Source organism: Pagrus major, chromosome 16 (assembly GCF_040436345.1).
Source record: "Pagrus major chromosome 16, Pma_NU_1.0".
Lineage (NCBI taxonomy): Eukaryota > Metazoa > Chordata > Actinopteri > Spariformes > Sparidae > Pagrus > Pagrus major.
Genome location: NC_133230.1, coordinates 12,885,840 through 12,904,640, shown reverse-complemented (window position 1 = coordinate 12,904,640; position 18,801 = coordinate 12,885,840). Strand labels below are relative to the sequence as shown.

The 18,801-nt window shown below is 42.9% G+C and overlaps 1 protein-coding gene across 1 annotated transcript in view; it reads right to left on the bottom strand.

The window, feature by feature from the left end:
• The window catches only part of nedd9 (neural precursor cell expressed, developmentally down-regulated 9), a 33,530-nt gene extending 18,499 nt beyond the window's left edge, over positions 1-15,031 (bottom strand). The window contains exons 1-2 of the mRNA XM_073484109.1: positions 14,805-15,031; positions 319-735 (exon numbers count right to left, since the gene is read on the bottom strand). Coding sequence (XP_073340210.1) covers positions 319-735; positions 14,805-14,816 — 429 coding nt within the window. The 5' untranslated portion in view covers positions 14,817-15,031. The remainder of the gene's footprint in view (positions 1-318; positions 736-14,804) is intronic.
• Between the last annotated feature and the right edge of the window lie 3,770 nt (positions 15,032-18,801).

Sequence of the window (18,801 nt, the reverse complement as noted above, 5' to 3'; positions counted from 1 at the left end):
TCTGGTTTAAATCCCCTCTGATCCTGAAGGACTCTCTCCAGAGGTCAGCGTGAAGACCAGGCTACATGTTCCCTCCTTTCCCTAAGCCCACTCTTCATTTTCCATTTATCTGTGCTTTCATCCGGCTCTCTACCACTGGATCTAATAAATCACTGGTAATGAGATTTTAAAGTATGTTCCACAGTCATTAATTGTCTTTTATCGAGCAAAAATCGCCAAATATTTTCTGGTTCCAGCCTTTGAAATGTGAAGATGTGCTTCCATGGTTCATGATCTGATAGAAATGTAAACTAGGAGTCTTGTTTCTTTCTGTCTCACCTTGTTTGGAGCGTTATCAGCAGCCAGAGTGCTCCTCGGTGGCACCTGGTAGATGTCTTGTGAGGGAGGAACCTGGTAGATGCTCTGCTGACTCTGCTGCTGAGGACTCTGGAGGGACGGGGGCACCTGGTAGATCCCCTGAGCCCCCGGGCCGGGCTTCTGCTGGTACCCCGAGCTCTGAGGGGAGGACTGCGCGGCCGCGCTGGCGGTCGGCGACTGGGCCTCGAACATGGGTCCGATCAGCAGCTTCAGACGGTTGCCGGGGGCGATGCCTTGGCGGCCGTGCAGAGAGCAGAGCCACCAGCCCTCCAGGCCTCCCGTGTTCTGCTCTATGACGGTCAGGATGTCCCCTTTACGGAAGGCCAGCTCCTCGGGGGACTCCGGCACGTTGTCGTACAACGCTTTCGCCATCAGGTTCTGCAAGAGGAAGAGAGAGCGGAGCGTGTTTAGAGGAAGATGTTTGCTTCATTTTAACATAATCTACTTGCTAGCCAGCAGCAATTTAGTTTATCTTAGCACGACGACTAGAAACGGGGGAAACGGCGACCCACCACAGCAAAGAGAGTAAGAGTATTTCCTCAACTCTTCTTTTAAAACACCAGAGTTTACCCTAGTTTTCAATACATCAATGGCAGTTTTTGGAAAGCTTCGGTGAACGACATGCTGGTGAACTTCTTTCTGCACTTCAAATCACCATGCAGGATTGCATTAGGGCCCCCAGCTCCGCACCAGATGTCTTTCAAGCCAATCTGAACTTGATGGGATTTTCTCAGCTTGCGTCCCGCTCCAGGGCACAGTTATCTAAAGGGCCGGCGAGGGCTGAGGGATAATGACTCAAAACCGCAGATTTTGGAGATAGGAAAAGCCCCCAGAGTGTGCCACTTCTGTGTCTGAAAGAGGCATTTAAGACTAATTGCCCCAGTAAATGCATCAATCTTTTCCCTTAAGCCTTTATTCATCCGGGGGAAGGAGTTAACTGAGCATGAATACTCCTTTTCAGCCGCTTCACACTCACAATAACAAACTCATGGGAGATACCCCCTTCAACAACAACTGCACTGTACTGTAAGATATGTAAGCACCATAAATGCAATTAGGGATTAAGTGCCTTGCGCAAGGGCACCTTAATTTTAGATACAGAGAGAGGAGAGTGTTTGATGTTCAGTTATCCCAGATGGTCTGTGTTTCATGTGAGCAGTCTTTGCCTCTACTGCTTTAGCAATAAAATGGCTAAAACAGGTCTTATAATGAAGATGGAGCTACTTAATGTTCACATTATCGACCATAAACACATTGAATGAGCAGTTGTTTATGGTAGCTAATGATAACTGGAGGATAGCTACCTAGTATGCTAACACTGGGTAGCCTAACAGTTGTTTTGGTAATGTTAGCCAACACATCACCTTAAACAACATACCATAAACAAAATTAAACATCATGGAAGCTACTGTTAGCTCGAAGTTAGCTCACATTTACTCACATTAGGTAACATCCAGTCGATTTTGGTAATGTTAGCCAACATATAAGCTAACATTACCTACCATAAACTAATGAGATGATCAGTCACTTATGGTTGCTAATGTTAGCTAGAAGTTAGCTAACATTGGGTAGCCAAAAAACAGCTGTTTTGGTGATGTTAGCCAGCACATCATCTAATACTACCAACCGGATAACCAGTCACTTATGGTAGCTAATGTTAGCAAGAGGGTAGCTAATGTTTGCTAACATTAGGCATCATGATAATGTTAGCTAACACAACATAACTTTGATAACCAAACCTAAACCAATCAAACAACATGGTAGCTAATGTTAGCTGCAAGTAAGTTAACATTTTCAACAATTGGGAAGCCTAGCAGTTGTTTTAGTAATGTTAGCCAACACATTAGCTGACATGACCAACCAGGTGACCAGTTTGTTATGATAGCTAATATTAGCTGGAAGTTTGCAAATGTTTGCTAACATTGCGTGAACACATCGGCTAACATTATTCACCATTAGCCGGATTAACCAAGCACTTAAAAGGGACTTAATGTCAGCTAACGTTAGCTGGAAGTTAGCTAATGTTAAGAAATATCTTAATGAAGATGAAACTAAGAAGTGAAACAGTACTGAAGCCACGCTGCTGCTGACTTTAAACCTTTAAGTCTCATCTCGCAGCATAAATCCACTTGTGTCAGATGAAATGAGGTGACTTGAGGTTAAAATCTGAGTCCTAATCGGACTAAAAAAAACTACATGCACATTTGGACAGAGAAGAACTACTTCTACAGAGTGAGGATTATCAGAAACATGAGTCAAAAATAGCCTCTTCGACTGTAAACACAGCTTCAGAGAGAGTGATTCAGTTTCACTTATCTTTCGAGTACCTTATGTGTGCCTCACCCTGCAGCAGCTCGCTGTGGGAACCAGGAAGCCCGCTGTGCGGCTGCTGCTGGTCTGAAGCCTTTCTTGAACCCTCTCTGGCCTTCCTCTTTCCCACGTGAAACTCTTTCTGTTACTAACGTCGTTATCTCTCGCTGCGAGGCCTGGCCTCCCTGGCTATTGTCTAAGTGCGCTGTCAGGGCCGTTAGCCGGCAACACCCGCTGCACAATTACACCCGTACAATCATCCTGCGGCCACCGGCTCCCTGCGACAAGTTCAATCGTGACCCCCTCCCGTGAGGTCAACGTCGCCCAATGAGGAGCGGATCCCGTATGTCTACTTAGTCCAGTAATTTGATCCAGGCTGGCAGAGGCATCCACGAGGAAACGAGATGCTGATTGCTTTGATTACAACTAGCAGCTACAATTACAGTTTGAATATATTTGTGCTGCTCGTTTTAAATCAGCAGAGAGCTGAAAACATTTTCACACTGATCCTGAACTTCCCTCAATCTCTCGGAGGTTCGCTCGTACTAATCAGGCTCAGAACTGCGGGAATTTATAGTTTATGTATCGTTTCAACCTTCATGAGCAAAATCAACACCCTGAACGTGCCAGATACAGGTGCATGTTCCTGTTTGTTTCATTCACAAAAAGCTTCAATTCCTGCTGTCAGAAGTCAGAAAAACTAAAGAAACTGGACAGAAGTCTGCAGAAAGGCTTCGCAGCACTTGTCCCGAGTGGGAGAATTTTCTAAAAACTGCCGAAATATGGCAATAAAATCCAAACATCTGAACCACTTCTCCCAAAATTGGCAAGCAATGACGATAATGATGATAACAGGGTGAAGAAAATACTCAGATAAGAGATTATACACATTAAAGCGTCACCAATCTAAAGCCAAATATGGGTTTTCCCCCCCCGTGAGTAAAGGCTGAAGACACATGAGAAAATTCTCTTGCATTAAAAGACCGGATCTGTCCATACGAGCGGTTCTTGCAGGCGTCCTGCTGTGGTTTAACTGTGTTTGATGCGCTGAAGAGAAATTAAATCACCTTACAGACACATGAAAAGCACGTTTCAAACCCTCCTTTGTCTCCTCTAATTATAGTGATCGCTGTAACCAGCTGTCAAATCAAGGATGCCAGTTTCGCTGACCACACGTGAACACATCACAATCACAAACCAGCGCGTGCGTCGGTACGCGCATGGAACAAAAGGGGTAGTAAAAACCACCTCTGCAGAGCCGGCGGAGGAAAACGTGCGAGAGAAACTGTCACCTCTGAGCCACACGGAGATGCTTTATGCCTGTTTAACATCTCACAGCTCGGAAACGCAGTCACAAGAACATATTCACACTTTGATGAAGCCTCGGTGCAGAAATCTAAACTCATCTCAGGAGTTTCTTGTTTTGTTTTCATGCCTCGGCCCAAAGCTCAGAAAACAAGCATTGCTTTATCACCTCGGTGCCTCATGAAACATTTGAACTGCACAAAATGATGCATTACGTCTTGCTACCTGGTTAAAAACAAGATATTTTCACGTTTCTTATCTGTGACATGTTGCTATGTATGCTAGCTGCTAGCTTAACTAGCTAAAAGGTGCACTATGTAGAAATTCAAACTCATAAAAGGTAACACTTGCAATATTAATACTGTAATAATACAATATATGCATTAGAAATATTTATCCATAAGTGAAAAAACAAGCGGTCCCCAGAGTGTTTTACGGTCCCCATATCGCTGTGTGAAGTAACACGATATAAAACTTGTGTCGTCCTTTGATGATAGTTAGTTTATTGAGTCATGATTAACATGTCTTCCCCAAAACTACGTAGTGCACCTTTAAAGGAGACTGTGTCAGACACATTACTTCCTCTGACATGTTGTTAAAGAGGCAAAATAAACCTTTGAGGCTCATACGAGCCGCGAGCGCAGCTATTAAAAGCACCTAAACGTCGTTTTGAGATCAGATCTCGCTGCTGCTGTCTAACCTCCTCTATCCACCTCTGCCACCCCGTGTTATTTCATCCAGCCTCGAGGGTCAGACGACCAGCAAAGCTTCGTATTTACATTAGGAAGCAGCCGACCGCCTCGCTGACTTATAACAGATAACTTCCTGGAAGCTGCACTCGTCTGTGGGTGAAGCAGCAGGGGCCCTCCCCGCCTGACAAATGGCAAACACATGTGTTTATAGGAGGATCAATGGCGAGTGGTGCAGTCACCGTGTTGTGACTAACCGATGTTTATGCCAGAGATGTGACGCCCGCTTTAATAGTCGGCTTCACCTGCTCCGATTACAGCTGGATGAAGCAAACAGACAGGAGCTTCACTCCTCCGCGTCGCTTCAGAAAAAGGAGGTGCGTGTAGCTGTTAGCCATTACAGCTAACAACCCGTTTGCTCAGGATGATTAGAGGTGATGTTTCACAGTCAGTCAGTGTGTTTGAACTCATCTATGACCCAGGTTTTATTGGTGGAGGGGCTATAAACGTTATCACGAGCACCAATTGTATTTTTATGTTTATTCACATACAGTAAAAACCAAACCACAGCGAGAACGAAGGTGAAGTGTGTGAAGATGTGTCGATCCTTGTGGTCACCAGACTCAACCGCAAGACCTGATACTGTACGTGAGGGTTTGTACTGTAGTAGTCGTGTTTGTTGATGAGCTGTTTCCACAAACTGAGTCTGACTCACTGAATACTGTTTGGTTACATCATCAGTGGCGGAGCTGCAGCGATTAATCTATTAGCTGTCAACTGTTTTATTAATCGATTCAGTTCAGTTTCAGTCGTTTTTTTTAAAGAAAATAGAAGTCAATAGTTTCTTTCCTCGTCTGTGACAGTTAATATCTTTGGGTTTTTGGACTTTGATTGCAATTTTTCACCATTTTCTGACGATTAATCGAGAAAATAAGCAAAAGATTTATCGCCGATGAGAGTAATCATTAGTTTCAGTTCGTCTTTGTGGTTTCCAGACATTTTGATTCACTTCCTTGTTGTTAAGTGTGTAAAAATGATGATGACATTTGCTTTAGTGGGACACAAACCAACCTGTCTCATACAAAACACACAAAAACGAGAACTTAAAAAGAAGAATCTACATAGAATCTTTTGTACGGTGGCCCTGAAGGCTCAACACGCTGCATCTCCGTAAACAGATTGATGTTTTACTTCTTTTTCACACAACCCAGTGAAATGCTTGTTATGTAACTACAAGAGTCACAGGCACCGAAAGTCCAAAACCGAAGCTATCAGAAGCAGATCATCACATCTGAGAGGCAAGAATCAGACACGTTTGCTCCACTTTTGCTTTAAAAATGATTCATCTATTAGAAAAAATAGCTGCAGGTTGTTGACTAAACGATTAAAAGGACTAATTGTTTCTGCTCTTAAGATGTTGAAGATGAAGCTCAGCAAACTTTGGCCTCATTACTGAACAAACAGATCAGGTCCAGATGACATTCAAAGATAAAAGGAGGTGTAAAACCTCCCGCACACATGTATTTTGTTTAGTTTCGGGGTCTCCCGGGTCTGATGCCGTGCCTCTGCAACATCTGGCCTCTGACGCTCTCGCCGCATCGTATGTTTTGGTCATTAGGTAAACCAGGAATCGTGCAAAAGCCGAGCACCTGGAGCTCCACATACAGCCTGCAGACCCAGCTGTGTGAGCCCCTCCACTCTCTGCTATGACTCACACACCTCTACATCAACAAGCCGGCCGTCTCGCCTGAACACAAACAGTACAAACGTCCTCTCGTTTCGTGTGGAGCGAGCCCGGCGCTGACCGTGCCAGAAATAAAAGAGAACTTATGTAACTTGCTGAAAAAAAAGGGGGGGGGGCTCCACCTTTTGCTTTTCGGTCAGAGCTCTCTGGGTGGTTCTGGCGCCGCCTCTCTCTCTGTGGGCACACGTCAATCTAATAATAATGGAGGTGGCTTTGGCAAAACAAGCACACAAATACATTGGTCAAAAAAAAAAAAACACAACCGCACCAACATCACAGAAAACAGTATCCACGGCGACGGGGAGCACGGGGATGTTTTCAAACAAACACAAAAAAACAAGTGGTACGCCCCGACTGTGAGAACGTCACGCAGTACACCTCGGCGTCGTGTTAAGAAATTAGGGCCGTACCACTGTAACACGTGTCCCGGGGGTGGTTCGCAGAAGAGGGGCGAACCGGCACACTCATTTGGCCTCATTTCACATGAGTTAAATATAGAAAATAATTATAGTAATGACGATAATGAGGACCTGATGACTTTTACGAGCCGTTCCTCAGAGTGCGGCCTGCTGCGGGTGAGAGCCAGTTCAAATAAATGGGCCGTGTGAAGGGTTCTGGGTAAGGAAAAGGGCTCATGGGAAGTGGTTCAGAGCTCAGAGCACATGGTAATTTCTTCATTTGGACAGTTTGCAGGAGGGTTGACCCTCTGATTACAGCCTCTTTTGCGAGCCAGTGGCCGTGTATTAACTTAATTATACAGCCGGGCTCGGTGAAACTTCACCTCGTCTATTTCTGAAAAATTATGGTTGGAAAAAAAAAAAAAAAAAGGTCCATGTCACAGCTTTCATTTTGAGCCTCTGAGGGGAAAAGTGATCCGACACAGCAGCCACACAGTGACTGAGTGATGTGTTATGTAAGCAGCCGTAGATCAATAGTCAGGACACAGAGCTGGTCAACGATCAATCGCCTGTTCAAGTGTTATGGATTGATACGCGCTGAATTTATTTATTTTCGTTTTGATTTCGGGGAAACGCCACCATCACTACTCAGTTTTAGTCATGCTTATTCACTGAAACACACATCTCCACCCTTAAACTGTGGTGTTTTGAGCATCAGTGGTTTGTTGAAGCTTGCACTGTGGTTAGACGCAACATGGCGCATCATTTCCTGTCAGAGCCGGTCGCCGCGCTGTTGCTGTTTGGTGGAGATTTGCCCGTAGTGCTGCTGCAGCTCGTGAATCACAAACGAGAGAGGGAAGGTGGAGGGTGTCATATTTACACCGGGGAGACAAACGTCTTTCATGAAACACCAGGTGGAGTGAATAGAGCCTGGAGGGGCTCGGTGTGATGTGTCTGGATAATTGTGGTGGAGTAAAAAAAACCTACACAAGACTCATTATTGAATCTGTTGGCAAGGAAACAAACGACTGAACCGCTGCTGTGATTCATTTCTACGAGCTAATAGAGCTTATTCACATGGCGGCCATTGACCAGCAACTGTAAAGACTGTGGATGATGAAAATCCAGACGGGCCATAACTCAAGGTAATCTGACGTTCGATACTCCCATTCGCTAACGTTACGTTAGCTAACAGCAAACGTTAGCATTCGACCACTGCTGATAGTGTTACATACACCACACCAATATTGGACTCATGTATTAGCTACAATACGCTAAAATCAGGTCATAATTTAAGGTTAAGCAACATATTTCATAAACCGTTAGCTAACGTAAGACAACAACTAACGTTAGCATTCAACAACTGTCCAATATTGGACTCATGTTTTAGCTACAATGTGCTAAAATCAGGTCACAATTTAAGGTGAACCAACATTCAATACCCCATTCGCTAATGTTACGTTAGCTACCAGCAAACATCAGCATTCAACAACTGCTGTTGCTGATGGTGTTACGTGACATGACAGGAAAGTCTTAATTAATATAACTATAACTATAGTATAGTTATACTATAACTATAACTTTCACACAAAATGAAAATGATTTACTACATAGCCCATCAGAAGATTAGCAAATGCTACTTTTTTAGTTATATGTGTTAGTAATCAGAATGTATTTGGGTTGGGAAAGAGTCATTTTTACTATTTTCACGGTATAATGACTTGGTGAGAGTTAGTTCAAATGAAAATAATCATTAAAATGCATTTGTTGCCTAATTACTATCAATCTGACTGTCTGGAGTAAAAAAAATCATGATGAAATACGACGTGACACCATAAACCACCTTCTGATGAGCTTACAGGAAGTGTTTTGAGTAACTTCTTGGGTAAAACGACTGTTCTCCTGCAGCTCCTCCTCACTCTGTCCATTCATCACAGTTGTATTTTGTTTTACGGTCACATAAACTACAAGGTAACTTGACATGACGCCCTCCTCTGTTTCCGTCCCACTCCTTAGCCCGCAGCGCTTCCTGCCTCCTGCAGAAACCCAAAAGAGTTCCCGGCTACGTCTGACCGAGTCTTATCATTTCCACGTCTTGGACTCCCTTGCTCCCGGTCCTCAACGTCAAGCACAAACCTATAATTAGCAGTGAAAGCCACACTGGAGATTTTCTCTCAAAAGTATATCAGATTCTGTGAACTGGAGCTGCTGCTGGGGGAAACACATTTTGCAACGTCGCCTCTCATATTTCTGCCAAGTCATTGTAGGACTGTGTGAATGGTGAAGCAGCAGGAAGAGAAACTTGTCCTTCAGTTTGACGACCCGTGCTGGCGGGCGTCCAGGGCCCAGGCTTTTGTTTGGTTGCTGACGCTGACCTCTTGCCCTGTAAAGACAATTTACGGCACCTACAGGGGTCAAGAAAGCAGCCAGCGACACAAAAAAACAACAGTACGGTTGGTATTCACGGGGCTCCCGGCCAAGAGGCGCTCAGTTTTGGCGGAGTTAAGAGCGGTGGATTATTTCCAAGCTCGGCGCCGTTGCCAAACGAGGGTACATGAGTGCATCTTGGTAACCCCCGGAGATGAGAGCTAATCCCTCCTGGGGGGGGGATAGCCGACATGTGAAATATGTTTCATGGTATCTCTGCAGGGCCACATTGAATGGTTTTACATATAGGAATAGCCAATGAGATGGAGATTCACTCCAGTGTCGTCCCGATTTCACGCCAAGCAAAAGATCCCACGGACACAAAAAGACGAACCGACGAGGCTGCCATCTTCTGTCTTTGAAAACATGAAGGGCAGCGCAGATAAAAGAGGAATCTTTTGTTGACTGGAGGCAAAGATTCATCCGTTAACACTTCAGTGCTTTAGACAAACATCTACTGAGGATGTGTTTTGTACTTTCTTTATTTCAGCGGTTGACTGATCAGAGGCTGAGTAGAGCAACAACTAATGACTGTTTCATTATTCTTATCTTATATTTGGTTTATAATTCTCATCAAGTGCATTCGAGAAGCTCCCAGAACCCGAGAAGACGTCTTTAAATGTCTTGTTTCGTCTAAAAGTCAAAGAAGTTCAACTCGATTTGATAGAAAACAGGAAACTACTACTAAATCCTGACATGTGAGAAGCTTCAAACAGAGAATAATTGGAAGTCTGGCTATAAAACCATCCTGATTAATGAATCAAATCATCAAGTAGGCGGTTAGTTAATGTTCAGTCAGTTGAGCGATGGTGTCAGCTCTGAATATTCAGTCATTTTGATTGATTTCCTGCCACTACAGTGAGGTTTAATGGAGAGGCGTTCAGGAATATGTCACCACAAAGTAAACATTATTTGTTCCATCATAAATTAACTCTAATAACTGTTTCTGAGCAGCTGACAGTGGATTTTTCCACCGTCAGCTGCAAACTCAACCTGCAATCCCAATCCCTGAGATGCACGCACATGTTTACATCACATGTTCAGGTGGATAAAGCCACCGACGGCCCTCCAAACTCATTTTCAGCCTGTGTGAGGTGATATCAAACACTTTTTTTCTCTTCCCCGGTGTTTTCCCAGCTGTCCGAACTTCTCTTATCTGTCAGGACTCTCCTCGAGGTCGCACCAAGCCGACAGAGGCCGACTACATCTTGAGAGATGACCCTGCAAAATAGCCGGCATTCCTTCGAGGGGGGAATAGCCCGGGAGGCAGGCGAGAATTATTTCCGCCAAAAGGTCAAACATGGAAATGATTATGTGCATTGTTGCTGACGTCGGGGTAGCCTCTCTCTCACACAATATAGTCTGTCTCCCCGCTGACCGTTTTCAAATGTTAATGGCTGGCTCATGGGGTGAGGGAGCAGCGGGGGAGGAGGGACGGCTATTCATTCTCGCTGGGGGAGAAGCTCTTCACGCTGCACAGGAGCAAACTTGGGCCACAGCACGAAAATACCAGGACTTTTTAAACAGGCAGAGGGGTCAGAAATAGCTGCTTCGCTGCCTTCAGACGTGCACAGGTTGATCTCAAACAAGCACAGAAAAGGACCGTTTGCTTCACAGACTCTGGATCTGTGTGCGTCTCGCTGCCAGACTCATTAACAACGTAAAGGGGCACCTTGAAACAATCATGTGCATCTTCTGAACAACCCTTCCCACGCACAATCGCCTCAAACGCTCTCGTTCTCACAGGGCGCTGCTCCTCCTCGACCTCCCGGCTCTCCCATCCCTCCCCCACCACCGCCGCCACAATACATCCAACTCTGTTTGCCCTCTCGTTCCCCCCACAACTTCCTCTTTCTTTCATTTTCTGCAGGCCCATTCAGCATCACAGATCCTCCTCCTCCTCCCTCCTCCTCCTCCCTCCCCAGAAAACAATGTCTGCTCCGCTCTCCTCCAGCCCTCTCCACTGTTGGATCAGCGCCTGGAACCTGAACCCATAAAAACTAAAACACACACACACACACACACATATTGGCCAGAATTTGGGTTCACCTAATCACTCTTTCACTGCGGTTGTGAAGCTATTTCTGCAACGGTTACGTCAGCTGCTGAGGAATGAGTTGAAAGGTTGAGGAGGTCTCCGGGCGAGAACGCACAGAAGAGGAATTCTTAACAGTCGTGTCACCGAGAAACACTTTAAAGGAACAGTTTCACTCTTTGGGAAGTACTTTGGGAAGAGTTTGAAGAGGAAATTGATACAACGGTTAAAGTATAAAGCTGGAGTCAGGAGGCGGTGAGCTTAGCTTAGCATACAGACTGGAAACAGGTAGAAACAGCTAGCCTAGCTCTTTCCAAAGCTAACAAAATACCCATGAGAGCGTCTCTAAACCTCACTGACTGATGTAATATCTTGTTTATTTAATCCGCACATAATACAAATATTAAAAACAACAAGTTGTGGTTTGATGGCGGGTTTAACTCTAAAGAATTAAACATTTTTTTACTCTATTTTTTATGCTATGCTAAGCTACCTGGCTGCTTAAATTTTGCTACCTTTGGATTCAGTATTTTAGGTCACTTTTAAAAGCTTACAACTAAAATTCTTACATATATCTCCTTTAAACTACCACAGTTTTGTGTATGTGTCGTGCTCTCCCTCCTCCTCCTCGGAGGGCCTCCCTGACGCTGTAACAGATCCATCTGTGTGCACATCCATCTGGAGGATTATACGCATTAGGTGACCTATGGAGAGACGAGCCTTCCCTTCACACCTGAACACCCGCTGGAAACATCTCTGATGTCACAGAGAGAGGGAGAGGGGGAGAGAGAGGAGGGGTTTTGGGTGCAGCGTCTGGTCAGGACCTCACCTCAGGACATGTGACGGAGCGCCGTGGCGACCTCGTTAAGCCTCTGTTGAAATATAACCACTCTGCCAGGGAAAGGAGCGCTTAATATAGCTGTGAATAATTCACGGCGGCTGTGATCAAGAGCAAAAGCTGAGACCTGATAGGGGACGTAGTAAACTTTGACACTGTTTAACAGAGTTAAACAAGGATCTGCGAGAGGACACAGGCGGGAGTGACGCAAAATGTGTCGTCCGACCCAGGAACGCCTCTGATCGCCACCCTGCTCTCCCTCTGACGGTGTTGCATAATGCAGATATGTTTTTTATCATAAGCAAAGAGCACTCTGCATGATTTCTATGCTCTCCTTATCTTTGCCTGAATGTGGCGGAGGCAAACAAAGAAGTGTAGACGTCAGAGAGGTTGCAGATAACAGCTTGGAAACACGACTGTTGATCAATCTTCTTCTTGACGACGAAATATTGATGGACGGAGACGTGTGTCCTCGCCTGAAATCCCCCAAAAAACATCCTCATCATCCTGGACTGTTGTGCTCTCTGTACTCTGAACAGGAGAATGAGTCAGTGTGGACCATGACGTAGATACACACAGCGTGGACGCCCTCCAATCACAACCACACCCGGTTACAGAGTGACACCAGGCCCAGTGGACTCCGAAGACAAGAGTCTGAGCCAAAGATCTGGCAAACAGCAGCTTCAGAAAACACTCAGTGAGGAGGTGAAGGCCCTTAATCCATGACAGAGTGCAGTCTTTAAGCTAACGTTCACAAAGCAGAGATCAAAACATGACAACTCTCCACAGAAATCAATCCAAATCCTCCCGGAGCTCAGATGAAGCTGACGTCAGGCCCTCCATCACAACATAAACCTCAATGACTGACAGTGACAGACACAACAGAGCCTCTGATTGGCTCCACGCTGAGTTAAAGAGCAATCACAAGCTCCAATCACGATGAGAGCATCATGGGGTTTTATGAGGACATGATTGATCTCAAAGTGAAAGTGTCAAATGATGAAGTGGGAAATTCTACCGTGCACTTCCTGATATGAATATGTCAACCTCAGGAGACGTAGCTTTCCCTTGAACAACTCAATAAAGGTTGATTAAACAGGATTGTGGCGACATTATGATGCTAATTTAGCCATTTAAGCCCCAAAAACTAGACTTTTCCTTCTTCCTTTGTTATTTTATCAATAAACAGTTTTGTGAGAAGAAAAATAAGTAATTTCTCAAAACAGAACCAAATAATCCAACAAGTAGTTGTTAGAAAGTTAACTGAAACTGGGTCTTTTCCTGTTCCCAGCTTCTCACTTTTGAGGATTTGCTACCTTTTCTTTAAATAGTTGAGCATATTTGAGTTTTGACATTTAAAAAAAATCTCCACACGGGCTCAGAGAAGCTGTGATTTAAAGTTTTAAAGACCAAGAACGGATCAATCGAGAAAACAATACCAGCACCAAACAGTCATATTCAAGTAAAAGTGAAGGTATTTTGCTAAAATATTGCTTTAGTTGAAGTGAAAGTCATCCACACAAAAAGTAGTTGAGTAAAAGTCTTAAAATATCTGAAATCTTGACTCTCCAGTGAGGAAATGTAACTTAGTACAATCTACTTGAGTACTGAGCTTAAGTACAATGCAGAGGTTTCCATTTCCTGCTCATTTATTCTTCCAGTCCTCTACATTTATTTACTAACTTTAGTTACTTTGCAGATTAAGTCGTGCATTTTTAAATTAATTTAACGGCAATCAGACACCAATAACTGTGAAAAATGCTCAATAACAGCCTCTGATAATGGACCAGGCCGGTCTACAACTCTAGTATCTGATATTAAATGTACTTAAGTATCTAAAGTAAAAGTAAAAGTATGGATTAATACACATAATCAGCATTTTTCTGAGTCTTAAAATCAGTGGTTTGCTTTTATTTCTTTAACCTGATTGACAGAAACATAAATCAATTTACAAATGTGCTGCTTTGGCTCTGATGCAGCGTGTAATCTGCAAAGTAACTAGTTACTAAAGTTATCACATAAATGTAGTGGAGTAAAAAAAGTACAAATTAGCCTTCAGATTCGAGTGGAAGTTGGAAATAAATGGAAATACTCAAGTAAAGTACATGTACCTGATCACATGAGTAAATGCACTCAGTTACATTTGATCAGTGAACAACAGCTGAGGCTTTTCAAGAATATAATCAGATAATATTTAGAGGTTTTTGTCCATAAAGCTCAAAACAAATCTCAGACAAACAAAGTCCAACAGCAACAAGAGGGGCCACTGCAGCAATAACACATGTTTCTTCAGATATTTATACCTGCTGCGTGACAAACTGACTCTCAGAGGTATTTTTAAAGCATCTTTCTCAGCTGCAGCTGATTAAAAAGACACAAATAGTCACATATTTCTATTTCTGTCATCCTTTCTGAGTCGAGAGGAGGGTTTGTTGTCCTCTGTGTGCGCCCCTGTGACACTGAAGTGGACCTGATACACACCAGCGAGCCTCACATGAGACGTTCACGTACACATATATCAGCATCACCTCTGACACCGTTAAACCACTTCTGTCCCAAACAAACCCGGATACTCTCATTTAAAAGTATCCGTGGTGTTTTATCGACGTGAAAAATAAAGTGGAAAAACTTTCATCACCACTAAAAACACACGTAGACATCTAAAGTCCCGGTCCGATCCAATCTGTGCCGCTTCACTTACTTTGTATTTCATCTCGCAGCTCTTTTTTCCTCTGGAGACTCCGGGGTACAAAAAAAAAAAAAAAAAAGTGTGAAATAAATCCGCTTTCGGGCCTCAAACAGCGGTCATCCGAGTGAGGGTTGGTTCTGTGAGGTTACCGAGCCATCCAGAGCTTCATAGACGGGGAGAAGACGCGTACTGAGGAGTCTCGCTGGTCCGGACCGCTCCGCTCAGAATCTAACCGCTCTGCTGCGGGTCGCGCGACACATTCACTGTCGGGCAGCTCGTTAACATTCGACGCCGCCTGATTGGTCGAGATAACCGTTATGGCCACGCCCCCTTCCCCTCCCAAGCGCCCGTGCTCTGAAGTGAAATGACGTCATTTTCACAATATGTGTAGCTCCCACGACTGATTTTATTTATTTATTTGTTTATTTTATTTATTTAAATATAAATAAATCTATTTTTCTCAACTGTGGTTCAGTTATTTAAAAAAAAAAAAAAACCATATTAATACAAAACTTCAGCATAAAAAAGTTAATATTAGTGGATGTTTTCAATGTGTTGTCACCCCTTTTCTATTAGTTATTTGGGGAATAATGATGCTATAAGTTTTGTAAATATTATATTGGCGCCATTAAAAGTATGCCGAATTATCTATTAGCATTTCCTCTTTGTAATGAACCCATTAAAGTACAGGCAGCTATCACTGGCTCACTTTGATACTGATGAAAACGTAAAAATAAGTCAATTCTTAGGCAAGTTCTGCCGATATGGAAATATGTATGAGATACCTATAAGGCAATATATGATTATTACATACATACATCCTTGGATATATATAGATATAGGTTTATAACATATTTTAAATACCCACAGGAAAATGTGTATATGTACACACAAACATTATACAGTATTATGATGATTCTTTCAAGAATTTCATCAAAATAAAGTTAAAGCTAAAAGTTTAAGTGACACAATTTGCCTGCTAAAATCCAAATATTCACCTGTTACACCTCATAAGATGGCCCACTGCTCTGCTAGCTATACCACCAGCTGACAGTCAAGTAAGATTTTAGCTAGGCTAACTTTAGGTACATCTAGTACACATACATATACAATGATTGTCCAAAATCGCATTTTTTTATGCATTTATCTCACTGCAACCAACTTCAGGATGACTCATTACGCTGATTTTGAAAAATGTTTTTTCATTTATTTATCTTTAACAAATATTTAGCATGAAACAAGACATGGACACAACATTAGGACCTGGAAATGTATGTAAAATGTAAAAAAAGGTCAAATAAAAGTGGTTTGCCAAACTTTTCTGAGCTGATTATTGGTGTCAAACAAGACATTTCATCGAGCTAAATGTAGCTATTGACAAAAAAAAGCTGTTTAAACATATACTGTAGCTGTTAAAGCTTAAAAAACATACTGTAATGTCTATAAGTTTATAAGCTTATTTTATTATGCTGGGCTCCCTGGCGTTTTTAAGCCTTCATGAACAAGTGGTTTTATTAATTACCTGTTGTATTTCTCTATCTGTTGAAGTAAAGTTTGATTATTATTATTATCATATATCAGGCAGTTTTTGTTTCTCTATGTGATTAAAAAAAAAAAAAAAAAATTGGTCGTTCTTCTCCGAAATAGTGAAACCTTGAATTTTGGAGGAAGTGTGATTATGCAGAATTTCCCTCTCCACAGAAACGCGTCTGCTGGTTAAAAAGAAAATTACAACACCCAGTAATGCAACCGTCTTTTACCAAAACCATCGTCCTGTTTCTTCAATGAATAAATGAATACATAAGTAAGTAAGTCGTCCTCTGAGCTGTGGCCTTGTTTTTTTAGAGCTCAGGAGAGACAAACATTTACCTTCACATTTAAGTTTACACATCTGAAAACAAAGGCTTCACAAAAACAATGTATTTGTGATTTCCCCTTGCTGATATCAACATCTGTAATCATTTATCATCATCACAACTGGAGGAACAAGTTAATTTTGAAGAAATGAATTACAAAAACATAATAAATCAAACGAATATCAAACTCTCTGTACCACATAAAAATAAAAATGAAGTGAATTCCTGATACAGTGGCTAACATCACATTAAAAACATCTTTTTATCCTTTCTCAAAGACAGCACAAATTATTTAAAGGTAATTCACAGGTTATTTAACATGAATTCACGGGTTATTTTTAAGTTGCTCACCCTGACTTGAGTGAAGACGGCGCGGATGATGGCAGAGATGTCACCTTCATACACTCAGCTCAGCATCTAAACGGAGGTGACAAGAAACACCCAAGCTGATCACTGACGAGCTGACGTGCCGGCAGGAAAGACTTTCGCTTCTCTGCATCACCCTGTTAACACCTCCTCAGCGCGCACAGCTCGTCTCTGCAGAGTTACTGCACTCGAGATCTGCATGTCATAATCACAGAAAGGAAACACGGCAGTGGAAATAAAGTTATTTCTGTCATTTCTTAAGCTGAGCACACGTACAGGTCTGACAATCGGCCTGTTTAGCCCATTTCGCTCCAATCTGCGTACAAATAACGCAACTTCAGATTTGTAATCACATGCAATACATTCACCAATGTGTGTTCAAATACCACTTATAAAAACTATCAGGTTGTATAGTTTAAAGAATGAGAAACATACAAACTAACAAAGAAGCAGAACGAGACTCGTGTCCTGTGTGAAACTGGATGTTGATTTGTGTTACCTCGTGTCCACATGTTAACGGACGTAACACATTCAAAGTTACATCATCTTTTCTTAACGACACATCCTCATACGTTGCAATCAGTTCATTGCCAATGAGATGTATCACCATTTCCAATGAAACGTGACCGTTGCAGCGCACCATTGTTGCAGTTTGGTTAGATTAAGGCAACAACACTGCTTTGTTGGGTTTGAAAGTAAGTTAAAATAACTCCCTGTTGACTTTTACTGTCAGACGGGACATGAATGGGTCTCCTGGGTTAAAGTCCTGTACTTTTTTTAACCTCACCATCTGTCCTCGACCTCCTTCTTTGCAGACTTGTTGCTCTTTAAACTACTTCACCTGACTTCCTCCTTTGCAGCTGTAACTGTTTACAACCACTAGAGGTCACGACAAGAAATGTAAATATTGATCATAACAAGCTGCTTTCACAGTCGACACATATGTTTGTTTTCCTTGACTGTTTCCTAAATTAAACTGCGACCACCACATGTTTATTTTCATTACCGTGACAGTGAAGGTCGCCTAACTTTTAAAATCTCCACAGAAAGTTAATTAGAAAAAAGCCAAACTGAACTCTGGCACATGCACTTGCACGTTATGTACAGACGTGTTATTTGTATGCAGATTGATGAGAGCCGCTCGGTCGGTCTGTTTGTTATTGAGACTTGTTTTCTCTAAAGAGGCAGAGACCTCCTGTAATTAGTCGCCTCTCATGTGTTTCCGAATGCTCTAATCTGTGTCAGCTCATTTATTACAATCACAGGGACCCTATCGGCTCTCATTGTCCCCCGTGAACAGTCATATCCTCAGATGAATGCCTCTTGTAAGGGCACTCAAAACACTCATTTGTGTAATATACACCCGTGCCCAGCTGGAGCCCATTCTCTGGGCCACAAGTGGGTACGGGGGGCTATTCTTTACTGTGTATGGCATGTGATTATGTGCCTGCGAGCACCTGTTTCCTATGACAAACACAACTCTTTTCCCCATCTGTTTACATCAGCGCGTTTGGAAGAAAACAGCCTGGAATGAGCCAAAAAGGTTGTTTATCCCCTCTTCACAACATTTGGCTGGATTGAATGAGTCCATTAGTCTTCAATCTCTAGTGGCGTGTCATTTTGGCTGCTTTCAACTCGAGCTCCGACACGCATTATCAGCTCCGCCGCTGGTAGAAAATGAGAGATTTTGGAGAGCGAAATCGTCCTCGCAAAGCTCCAGTCAGAGCCCCTGAAATCCTCCTTTTTTTGAATCTCGGCGTAGAAGTCAAACAAATCAGCAGCCAGGG